The sequence below is a fragment of the Cryptotermes secundus genome, unplaced genomic scaffold, assembly GCF_002891405.2.
Source record: "Cryptotermes secundus unplaced genomic scaffold, Csec_1.0 scaffold1084, whole genome shotgun sequence".
Classification (NCBI taxonomy): domain Eukaryota; kingdom Metazoa; phylum Arthropoda; class Insecta; order Blattodea; family Kalotermitidae; genus Cryptotermes; species Cryptotermes secundus.
Window position 1 is genome coordinate 261,819 of NW_019724603.1, and position 17,764 is coordinate 279,582.

Here is a 17,764-nt window from a genome sequence, read left to right on the forward strand (position 1 = left end):
ATATAAACATCTCAGAAAGCTGCACATTTATGAAGAGATCAAAAAAGTATGCACTGAAAGTATTTATGTTGTGTCACGATAAATCACTGTAAAAAATTTATAGCGTTTCATTAGATTAAACCATCAAATTACTTACTTGTGCAACTGTCCTTTACCACATGCAATGGACATATTTCAATTCTCAAAGATCATTTCCCACGTCTTCTTCTGAAGAAATGCGTTTTTATTATTAGCAATGAATTAATCACTTTGAAGACGAGCCTTTGAAGGTTTAAATACATGTGTATATAGAAACGTTGTGGAACAAATAAATAACTTCACTGTATAAAGGATGCCACAAAGTATAGGAAGATTCATATTCAATAGTTACAAGAGTTAAGAGTACCATCTTGTATGATATAATGCCCTGTAGTCTGCTGAAAGTCAATATCCAATTTGGAGGAATATGTCGCCTCCATTTTCAGGCTCGAAAAATAAGCTATGCAAGAACCAGTAGTATGCTCTGCTTGTTGCTTGCTTGGGATATGTTTGACCCTGAAGATGGAGGAGATACGTTCCTCCAAAAAGTCAGTGAAGTTTTACCAAATTACATGGCACTATAGCCATGAAGACGGTACTCTCCAGTCACCATGACAAGAAACTCAAATCTCATTTATGTTACCTGTGCTGTTGTTAGCGCTGGTGCGATGGAAGTACGGCCTTGCTTGCACCATTGGCTGTTGAGAACTAATGTTTTTGTTACCTCCCATGGTTACAGGGGCAACGTCAACTGATGTACCAATCCTAGGGCCCCAGGGTTTCACGGTCACATCCTGTTTCAAAATTCCACCCCCACTGCTGTTACCCCCTACTCTACTCATTGGCTTGCCTGCCCCTCGCTGCTGCGGTGCAGTATTCTTTGGAATTATTGTGATGGCAGAGTTATTCTTGAATGGAAGCACATTGCTGACTTTGGCCATATTCACTGTTCGATTTATTGTAGGGGCGTTGCTCTCTGAAAAAGGAGGATAAAGCCTGTTAAGAAACTACAGCAATAGATTCAATAGATTTTAAATTACCACAGGAATGCTGATGGAGATGATCATTTCTCACTGAATATACTGCGAGGGGAGGGCCCTAACTGGTAACAGGAGAAACAGAAGTGGAAAGACACATATTTAATTCTTACATTGCTGCGGTCAACATATGTCGATCTCTGAAAAATATGGCATCCTTGCTGCAATTGACAAAACCTGTATTGCGACTTTAGAGTATCAAATCTCAGGTTTCTTTGCACCAACCTCGTTCAAACTTGGCAGGTGCATAGAGTCATCCACTGGGAACATAATGATGCATCATTAATTTCAATGGCTGCATTCTTCTGGCCTCTAGCTTAAGAAATGTAAAACAATGCATCTGCACAGCAAGGGACGTGGTCCGTTGTCATGTGGTGAGGGTATTTTACAGGGCTAGTAAAAATTACTTCATATAGTGCGCAGCGCTTTCTATAATAGTTTCAAATAAAGTTGTGGACTTTGGTCAACATGTGACAGTGATAAGACTAGGATAGTGAATTATGTACTTTTCTGGCCATCTTGGACAACCCTGATTTAAATGGACTTTTCCCTTGTGAAAAATACTAAATAATTCAACATTTTTGCAACTTCTGCTGCCTGTTCCCTGTCTGAGGTAAGATTAGTTACATTTTATCACACATTTTCATACTTTGCACTTAAATTGTTTATAAAAGATTTATTCAAAAATAATTCAGGCACAGAGGGTACTGAGAGTTACTTATCATACTAGCAGTGAAAGGGTTAAATACAGTCCATGTATCTCCCCTACATTCAATTTAAGCTGAAAAAATTTCTCAAAAGCTTTCATTGTACAAATGACATGACGCCTGAAAGGACTAGTTCACTGCTAGGCAACGGCTCAGTAAACGGGTTCCCATGGAAATGAACATGCACACAACAACAGAAGAACGCGTTTCTAGGCAACAGACCAGTAAACACACAACAATAGGGTTGATCCGTGCCATGTGACTATAAAGAAGACTTCAGTTGGAAATAGTGATACAATGAAGGGAAGTGCACCTTTCTTATATTCTGGAGTGTTCATTTCTGCTTTCTCAAGAGGAGGTTTGCATTCTTGCTGCTGTGCCGCAGATCCCTTGCCTGCACCACCCACTTTGAACGCTGTTCGAATAGCTATAATTTTTCCATTCTCCAGTTGCATATAGATTCCCTTGGGACTCTTAAGTACCATAACACGCTGTCCTGCCTTCAGCACTATGGAAGCTCGGTCTGGAGAGTTGGTGGGGATTACAACATCTGAAATGAGCACAAAAGCAAATACCTAAGGGTACACATTTCAAAGAAACTTGTTTCCAGTAATTAAGGGTAGCCATCATTCTTTCTGATGCTCTCACCGTTTTGAAACCATTTGTGATATCCTAGATTTTGAGGTTTTCCTTGCATTCTTCTGGGTTATAATAATACACTGTTTAGAAAAAGTGTAACATACTGCCTCCATCTTCAAGGTTGAAGTGTAAGCCAAACAAAAAACCAGTAGAAGCAGGCAGAAACCTCACCTTGAAGATGGAGGCAATATGTTCCTTCAAAAAGTTGCATTCTCTGCAAACTAAAAGGTATTACAATCCTTACGACTGTACTCTTGATAATCACTGACATTAAAACCTAAAATCCAACAGTCTCAGTACTGTCTTGTGCCTTTCCCATGTTAATTCTTTTCTGTTCAGTTCTCAGGGTGCACATCTGTCTCCAAATCTATACAGCCTGAGTGCTGCAGTATTGTGGTCACTATTTTGCAGACCACTCACTGCATTTGTCAAAACAGGGAGAACTCCTACTTCCTATGTGGGAAGCCCTAGGTTCAAATCTCCGCTCTGAGGCTACAACACAACTGACATTAACTGTGGCTTTCTTTAGTTCCTCCAGACAAATTCCAGGACAGCACCTAACACTAGGTTGTAACTGCTTCAATCCACATCCTTTCCAATTCATTATTTACTTCCACTCTGGCCATGTGACACTACGTAGATATCCTTAACTACTGGCTAAAAAATGTACTAATGACATTGAAACTACAGACATAAGTCCCATAACTGACTCCCTGCATTCCTCCTTTGAGTTCTTACCCTTCCTCCGTCCACCCACTTATGTACATTCCCTTCCTGTCTCGCCACTCTGCTTATGAAACTGTTACAACCACATGACAAGCACACTGAGCAGAGAGGAATACAATGATAGGGTGAAATGTGGGGGCGCTGCCATCTCCACCATTCAAAGGGTTTCTTATGTTGCTTCAGTATATATGGGGCACAGAGGGGGGGGAAGGCAAACCTGTCCTTGTGCTTAACTAATTAGGTATTATGCCATGAATGCATATGAGGGAATGGATGTACAGATCCACACTTTCTTGACTTCAGCACTAGCTGGAGGCAAGTGGTCAGCTTCACACTCTTGCAACTTTACTCCAGGGAAAGAGCCCCCGGTATCTATTGGATAGGAGGCTCGATGGGCCCCAGATCCATTCTGGACGATTTGGAGAACAGAAGATTCTTGAACCTACTAGGACTCAAACTCTGACCCCTCAGTTGTCCAGCCCGTAGCCAGTTGCTATATCAACTACACTATCCCAGGTCCATATATAGTGCACAGTTTTTGGAAAATCAATGGTCACTCTGCTAAACAGGATATTCCCTGCCTTCTACAGAAGTTCAGAGTCTGTCATACCTGAGACCCCGCATAACATTCTATAGTGTGCTTTTTTTATAGCAAAGATTTGCTAGCCCCCATGTAACCTCCACGCTGGAGGAGCATCTACTATTAGCTACAGACAGTGTTGTTAAATACGCCGCCGTTCAAAAAGTATCTGACTTTATTTTCTGTTGCTGTAAGTAATGGCCAAAGAGGTGGGGAAACTGAGCATAGTGGTAGAAGAGACTTCCATGCACATGTGTGATTTTTTGCTGACTCACAACACTGCCGGATGCATCTGTGGCTGCCAGATAGCGAAGTGGTGTAACACGTGTTCGTCGCATTCTCATTTCGCTCAAGATGACAGAATACTTGGAGCAGCGATACTGCATCAAGTTTTGTCAGAAACTTGGGGATACCCAAGCAGAAACAATCTGCAAAATTCAGCAGGCTTTCGGCGATGATACAATGGGGGTCACTCAAATTAAAGGGTGGTTCAACCGCTTTAAAGATGGCTGTATGTCGGCGGGCAGTGACCAGCGTTCTGGGAGACCGTCAATGAGCCGTAATGCTGATGTCATTGAAAAAGTGTGGAAACTGATCGTGGAGGACTGTCATTTGACCATCCTGGAAATTGCTGATGAGGTTGGTATCAGCAGAGGTTCCGCAAACACAATTTTAACTGAGGATTTGGGCATGCGAAGAGTGGCGGCAAAATTTGTGCCCAAGCTGCTTTCGCCGGAGCAGCAACAACTCCGCCTTGAGGTCGCGCAGGACATGCTGGAGTGCGCCAACAGGGATCCTGAGTTCCCGAAGACTGTGATCACTGGTGACGAGTCGTGGGTGTACGGATATGACGATATGACTCGGAAACCAAGGTCCAGCCGTCACAATGAAAGCATCCAATATCCCTGAGGCCCAAAAAAGCACAAAAGGTTCGGAGCAATGTGAAGGTGATACCGATTTTTTTTTTTTAACCGGGGGGTTGTGCATCATGAGTATGCACCACTAGGCCAAACTGTCAATAGGGAGTACTACCAAGAAGTCCTCCACCATATTTGTGATACAGTTTGGCATTCCACAGGTTCATCAGGATCCCTACTCTCCTGACATGGTTCCTTGTGATTTCTGGCTGTTCCCAAGATTGAAGACACCATTAAGATGATCCCATTTCGACAGACAGGAGGATATCATACAGAATGTGACGGTGCAGCCGCAAGCCATTCCAAAAGAAGCCTTCCAGAACTGCTTCCAGCGATGGAAGGACTGCTGGGCTAAGTGTGTGGAGTCAAAAGGGGCCTACTTTGAAGGGGATTAGGTATTGTAACCACCCAGATACAGAACCTTGTTTTTCCAGCCCAAGGTCGGATACTTTTTGGACAGAGTAGTACACCAGAAATACGTATACACTTGCTTCTGATGTTCTGTCTTACATGCAACACTTTTTAAACATTTTTGTTTAAAAGTTACTACTACTTACTTTAAAAAAGCACATTTTCCACTATATTCGGACCATCATTGGTCATTATCAGGTGTTTTAGAACTGTTTTTGGAGACTGCTATGCTTACAATTTGCACTTCTGGTGCTTGATGTGTAGTCCCATCAAACATTTGTGCTTTTCATGGTGCTGCATGTTGTCTCCTGCTGTGGTGTGTGTTCAGACCATGCAGACATGCAGCACCAAAAAAAAACACGGATGTGTGATGGGGCTACACATTAGATTAGAAGTAAAATCACGAGCACAGCAGTCTCCACACAACAGTTTTTAAAACACCTGATAACGACCAATGATGGTCAAAACATGTAGTGGACAATGTGGTTTCTAAATTAAGTTTAAAAGACTTTTAACCTTTATGAGCCAAAAGACACCGTATGGGGACCTTCAAAGTAAAGCCGAGTGGCCGAACGACTCTGTATGGTGACTCGCAGTCCACGCGTGCGCACAGTGTTTAGAAACTAATTTTAAGACAGAAATTCTTGTTCTACTTATATTATTTTTGGACACCAGCTTTATAAGTAGACTGTCTTCCCTCCTGCATCATCTAACTGAATGTTGCATGTAACTGAATGCAGAGTCCAACGTCGCAATTCATGCACTTTGTCCATATGTAACTCTGTTTTCCACGCAAAGCGCACACACACATCAGTCTCATATTAGCAGGAAGTAGGCCAGTGATGGCGAGTGGTCTCCTCTATTCGTAACGTTTATAAAACATCGCATTTCAATTACGCACCATGGCCCCATTTCACATGGAAGAGCCGAAATTGAGAGGCCACTCGTAAATCACGCCATTCAGAATGTGGTACAGTTGATTCTGAAGGGACGAGGACGCAAGGGGCATTGAGGGGGTATTCCAAGAACAGCACCTCTGTGTGTTTAGTCCGACATATAAACAGACAGAGTTTCATAAGGACAAAGTAGGATAAGAACTCGCCCACACTCGTGTATACAGTAAGCCAACGTGACTGGAGAATGTGCAATGAACACATAAACTTCCTCTCCTCTTGCCAGATAAAATATAGATAGTGTGTCAGCAGCATGCATTTATACTGCAGAAACGTTTTGTGCAGAAGCTTTATGCATTTTTGCGGACAGACGCTCAAAATTGGGGAAAAATTTTTTTTGGAATCAATGTAACAATTTTTACAGATTCTAAAATCTGTAAATTACAATATCTGATTCTATATTCTTTCTAGATAAAAGTAGCGTTTATGTCATTCATTCACCACAAAAATTGTAGAAATCACAGCATTTTGAGTAACATGATTACAATTTTTATTACTCTACAATGGCGGGCATTTAAATTAACTCCGGCCCGCGGCCATTACTGGAATTTAAATGGCCCGGCTGATAAAGGTTAAACAAAATTTAAAAAAAAAATGCTGCATCAGAGACATCTGTTAATTAATAACGTACAACAGGATGCTACAACCTAATAATATAAACACTACCGAGATATGACAAAAATGAGACAGATGACCAAGAGAATGGATTAATTTATCATGTAATCAAAGCAAACATTTGCCTTCTGAAGAGTCCACAAAGAGCCATCATACAAGAAAGCATTTTCCTGCACTTGTCTACTTGGTTGCCAACAAAATTATGAGGTGCTGACTAGAAAAATAACACTGATGATACATACCGAGTGGAAGAGTCATTTCTTGGGCAGACATGCCCTGCCTCTGCCACACTTCTGCTGGAATCCATCTCGAACGGCCACTTGTGTTAAGTGTTGTAACTGTGGAACGGTTCGCCTGTCCTCGTTCCAGCTGCTGACTCAACTCCGCCTGCATGGGACGTACACTGGCCACTGGTTTCGGCATTACTCCTCCAGACCCATCTGTTCTAATAGCCCTGGGAAGGGACCACAGTATGGAGATGCATTTTCGATATTCTAGCATGATCGGTATCCTGAGATACTTAATTTAATAAAAACAAATATATAAACAATTCTGAGAGTTCTATTGAGTATTGAAAATGTGAAATGAGTCTCAAGAGAGACTTAAGACATCTGAAAATGAGAGATTAAAATTAATTAGTTTTATATTTTAAAGAAATGATCTGGTAGTGTATTAGATTGATATGAAAAATGGGCTACGATGGTTGAAAAAAAGCATAAAATTATTTCTTGCAATTTTAAATGAGACCACAGGACCTAATCCTAACGAGGGTTTTAATTTCTATAATTCAAGCATTTATTTACACAGCAGCTTTCTACAAGATTCTTCCTGAGACATATTGGCCTGGATTGGTGGTCTCTGTTTCTATCCTAAGCATCACTTACCTTACAACATGTTTACATAACCCATCCAGTTCCTCACCCTGCACACTTCAATCCTGAAAATGTAGGCAGCGTGTTCCGCTGAAGCAGTATCCGTCTAAGAACTATATGGTATCACAACCCGGATGACCAGTATGAACAGTGACTGTAACTCATGCACTACTGGGTCTCAAATGCTCAGAATTACTAGGTTTTTGGACTCTGACCATTGTCCAGTATTCTAGAAACTAGAATACATGAAGTATCAAAAACTGGAAAGACACCTACTCTGTTGGGTCCCTTAGAAAGAGCTAATCTCATTCGCTGGACTAGTGTCTAGAATACTGGATCATGCACAAAGTTCAAAAACTCAGTAATTCTGAGTATTATTCACCATCGTCAGAACCCTTTAGAATCTATTTGGATCTTAAATGGTTTAAATTTTCAGTTTTCTGGCATTTCATCATGGCTGCAATGTCTAAAGAACTCGCTGTAGTAACACATGTTCAACATGACCACAAAACCACTTCATCACATCTGACCTTATTTGTAGCCCCGTTCCCTGAATGCCGGCATTGCCGACAGCTGACGTGCCGCCTGGATAGTATGAATACTGAGGTCTATGGCTGTAGTTGATGTTGGCTTGTTTCTCCAACTCGTACGATCTCTTTGCTAACCGCTTCTCCGCTTGAGACAGCTTCTTCTCTTTGCGATCAACAAGCAGACTTTCATGCTGGAATGGTTCCTAGAAACACAGGGATAAGGAAAGGAATAGATTACGTCTATAAATTCTCAGCCAAATTCCCAAAACTAAACCCAACACGCAAGCACAATACACTGGATTGAGGCTCTGCTAGATTATGAGTCTCACAATGAGGAGTAACTAGAATTTGGGAGTATGACAAAGCTGATTAGCTGGTTATTAAATTTTAAATATCTGACAATTTAGCAATGTCAAATTTTGCTTCTCAGAGCTCCCTAGTCAGCCACATACCAGCAACAGTGTAAGGTTACTGTATTATGTAATCAGAAACAAATTCAAACATTTCTGTCACCAAATTAGAGGTCATATAACAATGCTGAGAGAGAACAGGGAACTACAACAATAAGAAACACATGAAGCCTTCAGAAATTTAGAGTACTCAAGAAATAGAAAAGTCAGTATAGTGGAACCTTGCTTAACGAGTAATTCACATAACAAGCAAAGCAAATTGTAAAAAAATGACTCGCTTAACGAGCGACATTTTGCATAACGAGTGACGAGAGGGGAAGTCCCGGATTGTTTGCTTGCTACATCAGTCTGTGTTTAGCACTCGTTCCGCTAGCATCTTAGTGTCACTTGTGATCACAAATTTTTCCAAACTTGTGTTCAGACCTATTATTTGTGATTATTTTTTGTGCAAAGTTTAATAACCCTTGCAAAAATGTCCCCAAAGAAAAAGCCGCAAAAAGACAGCCATAAGAGAATAAAAATAACTGTAGAAATGAAATGTAAAATCACTGAAAAGCGAGAACGAGGTGTGAGCGTGGCTGATCTAGCACGCACATACAGTCGGTCTACATCAACGATTTGCACGATTTGGAGTTGCATTGTGTTTCACAGCAAGAAGTTGTGGAGGAGAGTTTGTCAGAGGAGGAGGAGGAGGTAACAGCAAAGCAACAATCTTCTGGCGCAATAAGAGAAATGCTGAAAGCATGGGGAACTGTTGCATCGTACACTGAGAAGGATCACCCTAATAAGGCAGTGGCTATAAGCGCTACAAATTTATTTAATGATAATGCTGCGTCGCATTTTCTCCAAATTTTGAAGCGTCGGCAAAAACAAATGTCTCTAGACAGCTTTCTAGTAAAAAAAGAATTAGATATGTATCATAAATAATAAACTAATTATTTCGATTTTTTTTTCTGCAAATTGTACTTGCATTCCAGGTTGGTTCATTCTGCATAGAAGAAAAGATGAAGATGATTCACACTCCTTAACAATGTATATATAATTTTCTTTGAATAAACGTTATACATAAAATTTTTTAGTATTTTTTTTCAGCATAGAACGCATTATCGTATTTTACATTAATTTATATGGGAAAAATTATTTCGCTTAACAAGTGTTTCGCATTACGAGTAAGATTCTGGAACGAATTATGCTCATTAAACGAGGTTCCACTGTATCTGTGATCAAGAAAGAGAACTTTGTTGTTGTTGTTGTTGTTATTGGAGAGGGTGGGTTTCCCCATGCACTTAGACCAACTGTTGGTCCATTGTGCGTCCCCCTGTGATACTCTACCAGTCTCTATTCCCTACCAGTACTGGTGCGTGCCATCAGTCCCGACTCAGCCAGCGAGTTCGTCCTCTACTGGCTCAGCGGTATCTCGATGCTTCCCCCATCTACCAGAGGCATTAGAGACTACTGTTGTGTGGGAAATGTCCTGAATTTGGCTCAGAGGTCCCCTTGGGACATGAGGTTCTTTTACGTGCCGTAAAGCTATGACACAGGACCCACGGCTTAAAGTCCCTCCCGGAGGACTTGTTCCCTGAATTTTTCCGCCCTTAAAAATTCCATGACCTCCGCTGGGTTTGAACCCGCGTACCTTGAGTCACAAGGTGGGAACGTTACCCCTAGACTATGGAGGCAGCTAGGAAAGAGAACTTACTGTATAATAAATGGCTCAATACGAAGAAGTTACAATAGGAAAAAGGTTATGCTTTATACATATAGATGTATATGTTGTAGGACAAACAGGAAATTAGGAAAAACATATTAGGGATCTTAGAAAAGTTTATTTACAATATGGGATCAGATTTACACACAACAAAGGGCTGCGCCATAGCTCAAGCGGTTAGTCACTGGCTTCCCGGGTTTGGTCAAGTGGGATTTGTGGTGGACAAAGTGGTGCAGGGGCAGGTTTTCTCAGAGTACTTCGGTTTCACCTCCAAATTTTCATTCCACCAGTTGCTCCACAATCACCCTCACCTATCATCTGGGGCTCGTACAATAGGCCAGAAGTGGCCGCAGTACAATGGACTTGGTCCACCCGACTACCAATAAAAAAAAATACACACAACAAAAGTACATTTCCAATATATTAAAATATGTCATAAAGACCTGACCAAAATAAGAGCATGCAAGAGATCTTTAATTTAGTTTTTCATTTTATATTATTTTACTCATCTTAGCAACACAGACGTTACTGCATTGAGACAGTGCAGTAGCTCAACTACTCTGAAGTTATGATGCAGTAGTGTATCAGCTCCATTATTGCTGAGCCATTCTTGAAGAGCTAACAGTAGCTCATCTCATCAAGAAATTCCCAAAACTAAAGATTATTGTATTTCAGTGTTGTAGTGTGTCTGAACAACTTATTACTGGCTCCATACCAGACAGGTATCTGGGACATGACTCTGTAAACAGTGACTGTTGCAAACTAGAATGTACACATACGCAACAACAGAAGAACTGTCTTCTGTGTGGTCCATGCTAAGGGATTATAAAAAGAACAAAGTTTAGAGCTCTGTTCCATTGTGGGATATTCACTGGATAGTAACAACATACATACAGAAGGTGAAGAACTTTCAATGTTAGAAGCCACTACCAGGAAACATCTAGTGAACACACTGCTAACTGGAAAGGACTTAGTGTTTGGAACAGCGACAGTGTTATAATTACCAGTAGTTATTACCTGTAAGTGGTCAATAAATCCCAATATCCAAACCCCCTTCTACAGTCACACATACAACACACAAGTTTATATCAACTGAACATTAAAGAAGTTTGGAAAGGCATCTGAAATGATGGAAGGATTCTGTTTTATAATATCCGTAACAGGTGTCCAGAGGCCTGTATCTTAAATTATGATAATGACATTCATTATCACCCCAATCATTTGATGCTACATAACCTGACCACCACAGTGTGTCCATAAATAAGTAATAAATAACATAGAAAAACCAACATACTTTCGAGAGACGACTGCTGAACTTGTCCAGGACCTTCTGCAGGACTACGTCAATGTATTTGTCCTTCTCGGCACTGAAGTCCCTGGGTTCTGTGTCTTGTTCATTATCCCAGCATAGATTAGTGACCTCTTTGATGGACAGATGGGCATCAGGATTGCATTCGTCCACAACTCTGTCCGCCATCCCTTGTTTGTTTATCTGCCGATCATAAATCTTCTTCTCCAAACAGTTGTCCATAACAAGGCGATACACAAAGCACGGCTTCTTTTGCCCATACCTAAATGCAACAAAGAGTAATGTATGGTTTCCTTTTCATATAATGCCCTGGAGGATGGTCTCATGATAAAGAAACATGTCGGGGTACCAACAACATAAGAAATAAACAAGCATACTTAAATGGCAATTTACATCCAACTATAATAATGTAAAATGAACCTATAATGAGTCTTATGGATGAAGGGAATGGTGTTTCCCTTTTCTGCCTATTGCATTAACTCGAGCCCCATCTAGCCAGCTTCATGCAAGCTCCTGTCACTACAGTCTAGCAATGATTTAACAATCTCTTGTAGCATCCAGCAGTGTATGCCTCAAAACTGTACTGGCTGAAAGTCATGTGTTGGCCAGGTGCACTACCAATTGTGTTTTATTTTAGAAGACTCTTTTGCTAGAGGTAACGGGATGTACTCCGAGCAGTGCAAGCCTGTGACTGCACTCTTTGATGTCTGAGTCAATTTCATGATCTGGCAACAGTGTTACATTCTTCCACAAAGCTGGTGCTCACTTTGTCACATGCATGTGAAGCTGGGGATCATTAAATCATGGAACCTCTTTAAATAGGTAATCACACGGTTATCAGTATAGACATTCATGTGAGCAGAATCGCTAGAGTGGAGAGGACTATAGGGAGTGGGAAGTGTAATGGCTTGAAGGAGTGTGGAGGGGGAGGGTCTATCCATGGGACCTATTTTCACAGTCTCAGTATAGCAAGAAAGATTATTAAACAGGCACAGAATCTAATTCGATAACTATTACCCAGTTCGAAAGAATTTTATTTCATATTCTACTATTAAGCCATTCAAACAAGTCACCAGTTAGCTACTATGTGGCTGCAAGGACCATCACTCTGGGAGTTGATTCAACCCAATGACAGCCAGTCTTTGTTACTTGTATCATTTTCTTTCTCTCAAAGTGTTCCCCTAATCAGACTAACACACTCACTCAATGGAGCTGAACCTTTCTTGAGAAGCTGCCAGTTGCTCAGTCATTCAAGAAGTTTCCAACATTTTATGAAACCTGAAAATTCATTACTGTCTTTATAAGAGCTTTTACTGGTCCCTATACTGAGACAGATCAATCCAGTCCATACCACCCCATCCTGTCTCTCTTAGATACATTTTAATGTTATTCTCCCCCACCCATGCCTTAGGTCTTCCTAGCAGTCTCTTTCTTTCTGGCTTTTCCATCAAAGTCCTATATGCCTTCCTCTTCTCCCCCAAGCATGCTACATGCCCTGCCCAACTCACCCTCCTTGGCTTGATCATTCTAATTATACTTGGAGAAGAGTACAAGTTATGAAGCTCCTCATTATGCAGTTTTCTCCAACCTCCTGTCACTTCATCTCTCTTTGGTCCAAACATTCTCCTCAACACTCCGCTCTCAAACACCCTCAGTCTATGTTCCTCCCTTAATGCCAGAGACCAAGTTTCACACCCATACAGAACCACAGGCAAAATTATATATTTGTATATTCTAATTTTATGTTTTTAAACAGCAGACAAGAAGACAAAAGGTTCTGGACTGAATGGTAGCAAGCATTACCCGAGTTTAATCTCTTCTTAATTTTCTCCAGAATCAAATTTTAATTTGTTAGTGTCATTTCAAAATATTTGAACTGTACCACATTTTCAAGAAACCTATAACTAACTTTATATTACAATTTTGTCCTACATTTTGGTGATGCGACATCAACATATATGTAAAATATTTGAGAAATGTAAATTTCCCACTCCTAATCAAACATACGAGGTGTGTTCAGGAAATAACGGGAATTTTAAAATTTCGCGGGTTTGGAGAGTCCAATTGTCAAAAATTTTTTTTTATTATGTTGGTATACATGCCCCTGAAGTACAATAAAATTTTCAGCTGTATTCATTGCTTACTTTGTCTGTGGCAGCCGCTAAGGTTAGACGTGTTTTTATGAGCTTGGCGATTTTCGTTTGTTAAAAGAAATGGATCAAAGAATTTGTATCAAATTTTGCGTAAAAAATGAAATAAAGTGTTACAAAGTGTGTGAAATGTTAACAAAGGCCTATGGTGAGTCTGTTATGAGTAAAACAAGAGTTTACGAGTGGTATAAGCGTTTCCAAGATGGCCGTGAAGACGTTGCAGATGACGAGCGCCCCGGACGCCCCAGCACATCAACAACCGATGAAAACGTGGAAAAAGTGAAAGCAATGATTATGAATGATCGCCGAATCACAATCAGAGAAGTTTGCGTGAGGCAATCCGAAAAAAACGCCCGGATTTGTGGAAAAACAATTCATGGCTTTTGCACCACGATAATGCACCTGCTCACACTTCGTTGCTTGTTCGTGAATTCTTGGCCAAAAACAATACTGTAACGATGCCCCAGCCTCCATATTCGCCAGACATGGCTCCGTGTGACTTTTTCCTATTTCCAAAAATAAAGAGAACCTTAAAGGGCCGTCGTTTTACAAGCATAGATGACATTAAAAGCGCATCGCTGAAAGAGCTAAAGGCTATCCCAAAAATCGAGTTTGAGAAGTGTTTCGATGATTGGAAGAAGCGCTGGCGTAAGTGCATAATATCGAATGGGGACTATTTTGAAGGCGACAACATTAATGTAGACGAATGAATAAATATTTTTTCCAAAATACGGAAATTCCCGTCATTTTTTGAACACACCTCGTACAAACACACTTTGATTGATTACCTGTAAACTCTGCAAACAGCCTGGGTGTCATGGCAAGGATTCCATGAAGCATCAAACACAATTACTCTATTGGCTCCAACCAAGTTGATTCCTAGTGAACCAGCTCTTGTGGAAACAAGAAACAAGTGAATGTTGGGATTTGAATTGTACTCATTGATCAGTTTCTCTCGTTCCAGTGCTGACGTGCTTCCGTCTAGACCTGTAAAAAATTTTAATTAATATATAGTCATTGATAGAATGATGCCCTAGGTTCAAACTGAAGAATACCAACTTCTGAGATCTGATGCTGTGGAGAGTGGCAGAAGTTTATCATTTGTTCTGCAGGAACACGTGCCTCTGTCTTCAGGGTTAAAGAGTAAGGTGAGCAAGCAGCAAGTTTGCTGCCACCAAATCATCGCTAAACGTCTGTCATACTATATAATGCCACATTTCAGAAGACACTACGCTTTGCAGTGAGCGCTGTGAGCACCTCTACTCTGTTAATAATATGCTCCATATCTAATGCATGTTTGAATGATGTACCTAAGATTTTGATGTACTGATTATATTCAGACAATTTCCTTCATAGGGAAAATTGCTACATATAAAAATCCTGATACAAAAGTCAGTGATGATGGTATATTACTAAAATGATGTTTCGAAGAATGGGGTGTGTCTCTGTCCTTATGTAAGAAATCTACTTTGTTGGGCCCTATCAACACAGACACAAGGATGAAACGTCATTTCAAATAAAAATTATGAAGGATAACGTCCAGACATCGATCTTAATCTGAATGTTCTGTTAACACAAATTTCACATTTCATTACAGCTTTGTTACAGATATAAATCCTAGAGAGCGGTTCTTCATGTACAGCATAAAGAACGTGTACACATGTTCATGTGTGTGTATGAGCATCTGTGCGCATCTGTAAGCAAACAAAAAGGGGAGGATCCTGAGCTCTCTAAAGACGCAGAAGAAATGACTTTCATACAAAATGAAACTAGATGCATCAATCTTTGATACCAACAGTAAATCTGTAATCAAGGTTAAACATAGGGTTTGATGCAAATTAATGTCATCTGATTTGGTCCATCCTGGTCCATCACAATAGCAATAGTAGTTTCTGCCCATATTGATATATCCTTCTGATGATGGTCTCTAAGATGGAAACAAGTCAAAAATGAAAGATTAAAAAGGAAAGAAGAAAAAAAAAATGTATCAGTCACACTGGACGGAGTTGATTAACTTTTTGTAATAATGTCACCAGCTTTGCTCCTGAGTACCATTCTTTAATTAAGCTACTTCGAGTGTCATGAGATGTGACTATTGTTCCCAACAGTGATTCTTACAAAAAATTAATTCCCAAATTTGCACCAAAATGGTTTTCTTCATAATATGTGAGAGATTTCCCCATGTATTTCTACTATCTACAGCAGGCATGTCAAACTCAACTTGTACAGAGGGCCACCTCAGCCCTCTAAATAATAGTCCAGGACCGCGCTTCAAAATAGAGATATACATTAGATTTTGATACAAGGAAATTTAATTTTATTTATTATTTAGGAATAATTTAAATATAATTACCTAAAGTCACATATCTTACAGTTTTAAAAAGCAAGAGAATGCCATTTTTGACGAGTATCAAACAACTTTTCAATATGTAAAAAGAGAGATTACACAAGAAATTGTGTAAGAAATAGCAAAACATTGAATTTCCTGCAGCCTGCTAATTAATGTCTGCGTGAGACTTCTTGTCTTCTTGTCTGTTGGAAAACTGTCTTTACAAAAAAATATTTCTACTAAAATTTTAATATTGATTTTAATATCAATTAGCTCTAAAAGTTGAGGGGCCGCACTCTGTGGCTATGGGGGCCGCATTGGCTGATCTACAGCATCAGTAAGTTTCTGAAAAGCTGTTTCACTCACTTCTATACTGTGCCACGCATTTCTCACTGAAGTTATATGATCAAATGTCTCCTTATTTTTAGAGAGACAAATTCGGTGAAAATGTTTCTTAATTGGAAGAACATGGTATGGTACACTTCTCAATATTCATGCTACTGAAAGGTGAAAGACATCTGAAAAAATAGAACATCCACGTTTTTGGAGCGATCAGCAGACCATGACTGTTGAAGACAAAATTTCAGAAATGTACACGTAGCACATTATCTGTCAATTATCTCAAAAGCCATCAAGCCCTTAAACACAGAGTGTCCCAGGAGCTTGGTGCCATACTTCAGGAGCATACAGAGGGTTCCCTATAGAATAACTATGAAATAGGAACCCATGTCCACAAACGTAATACAGCAGCGCTAGGGCAGCATTTAAAATCATTTCGTTTCAACTTGGCGCCTCAATGTCGAACTGCATTGCAGAGAGGAACAGCCATCCACCAGCACTTGTGCCATTGCCAAGATTGTGGGGACATCAAAATCAAGTGTTTGGAGGATCCTGCATGACCAACAACTTTATCCGTATCATCCAATCCGAGTACACGATGTAGTTCCAGCTGACTCTGTACCACGAGTTCAATTTTGTCAGTGGATACTGAACCAGTGTTTAGATCAGCCCAACTTCCTGAATCACATGCTATTCACAGACAAAGCGCAGTTTACAAAGGATGGCTGGTTCAACTGTCGAAACAGCCATGTTTGGGCTGACAAAAATCCCAATGTTACTGTAGATGGTTACCACCAAGCGCAATTTTCTGTCAACGTCTGGGTGGGCATCATTGGCGATCACTTGATTGGGCCTTTCCTCCTACCACCGTGACTCAATGGGCCCTTTTACAAGGTGTTCCTGGAACGTATCCTTCCAGCTTTGCTAGAAGATGTGCCACTGATTGTGCGGAGGCAAATGTGGATACAGCATGACAGAGCGCTGGCACACTTCAGCGTTGTATCACGAGACTACCTGGATGCTGCTTTTCATGGCTGTTGGATAGAAAGAGGAGGCCCAGTGCCTTGGCCACCCCAATCCCCAGACTCGACACCTCTGGACTATTTTGTCTGGGGCCATGTGAAAAGCCTAATCTACAACATGCTTGTGGATAATGAATTCGAGCTGTTGGCCAGGATACTTGTTGCATGTGACGTGATCCGGAAAACACCTGGAATATTTGAAAGGGTGCTCCAGAGTTTCTTTCATTGATGTAACACATGCATTGAAAATGGATGGTGCCAATTCCAACATCTACTCTAGTGAGTGAGTCTTAAGAGTTTGGTGGGGGTAATATGCCTGTGCATGCTCTTTGACATTGAGGCGCCAAGTTTAAACAAAATGGCATTAAAGGCCACCCTAGCGCTGCTATTTTGTTTGCAGACATGGGTTCCTATTTCAAAGTTGTTCTATAGGAAACCCTCAGTACACTCCTGAAGTATGGAACAAAACACCTGGGACACCCTGTATATATA

The 17,764-nt window shown here is 40.5% G+C and overlaps 1 protein-coding gene across 1 annotated transcript in view; it reads right to left on the reverse strand.

Annotated features, from left to right (window-relative positions):
- LOC111862521 overlaps nucleotides 1-17,764 on the reverse strand; it is a 118,354-nt gene that overhangs the window by 26,288 nt on the left and 74,302 nt on the right. Inside the window, exons 18-23 of the mRNA XM_023847992.2 lie at nucleotides 14,371-14,569; nucleotides 11,418-11,694; nucleotides 8,006-8,208; nucleotides 6,846-7,057; nucleotides 2,076-2,312; nucleotides 662-994 (exon numbers count right to left, since the gene is read on the reverse strand). Coding sequence (XP_023703760.1) covers nucleotides 662-994; nucleotides 2,076-2,312; nucleotides 6,846-7,057; nucleotides 8,006-8,208; nucleotides 11,418-11,694; nucleotides 14,371-14,569 — 1,461 coding nt within the window. The remainder of the gene's footprint in view (nucleotides 1-661; nucleotides 995-2,075; nucleotides 2,313-6,845; nucleotides 7,058-8,005; nucleotides 8,209-11,417; nucleotides 11,695-14,370; nucleotides 14,570-17,764) is intronic.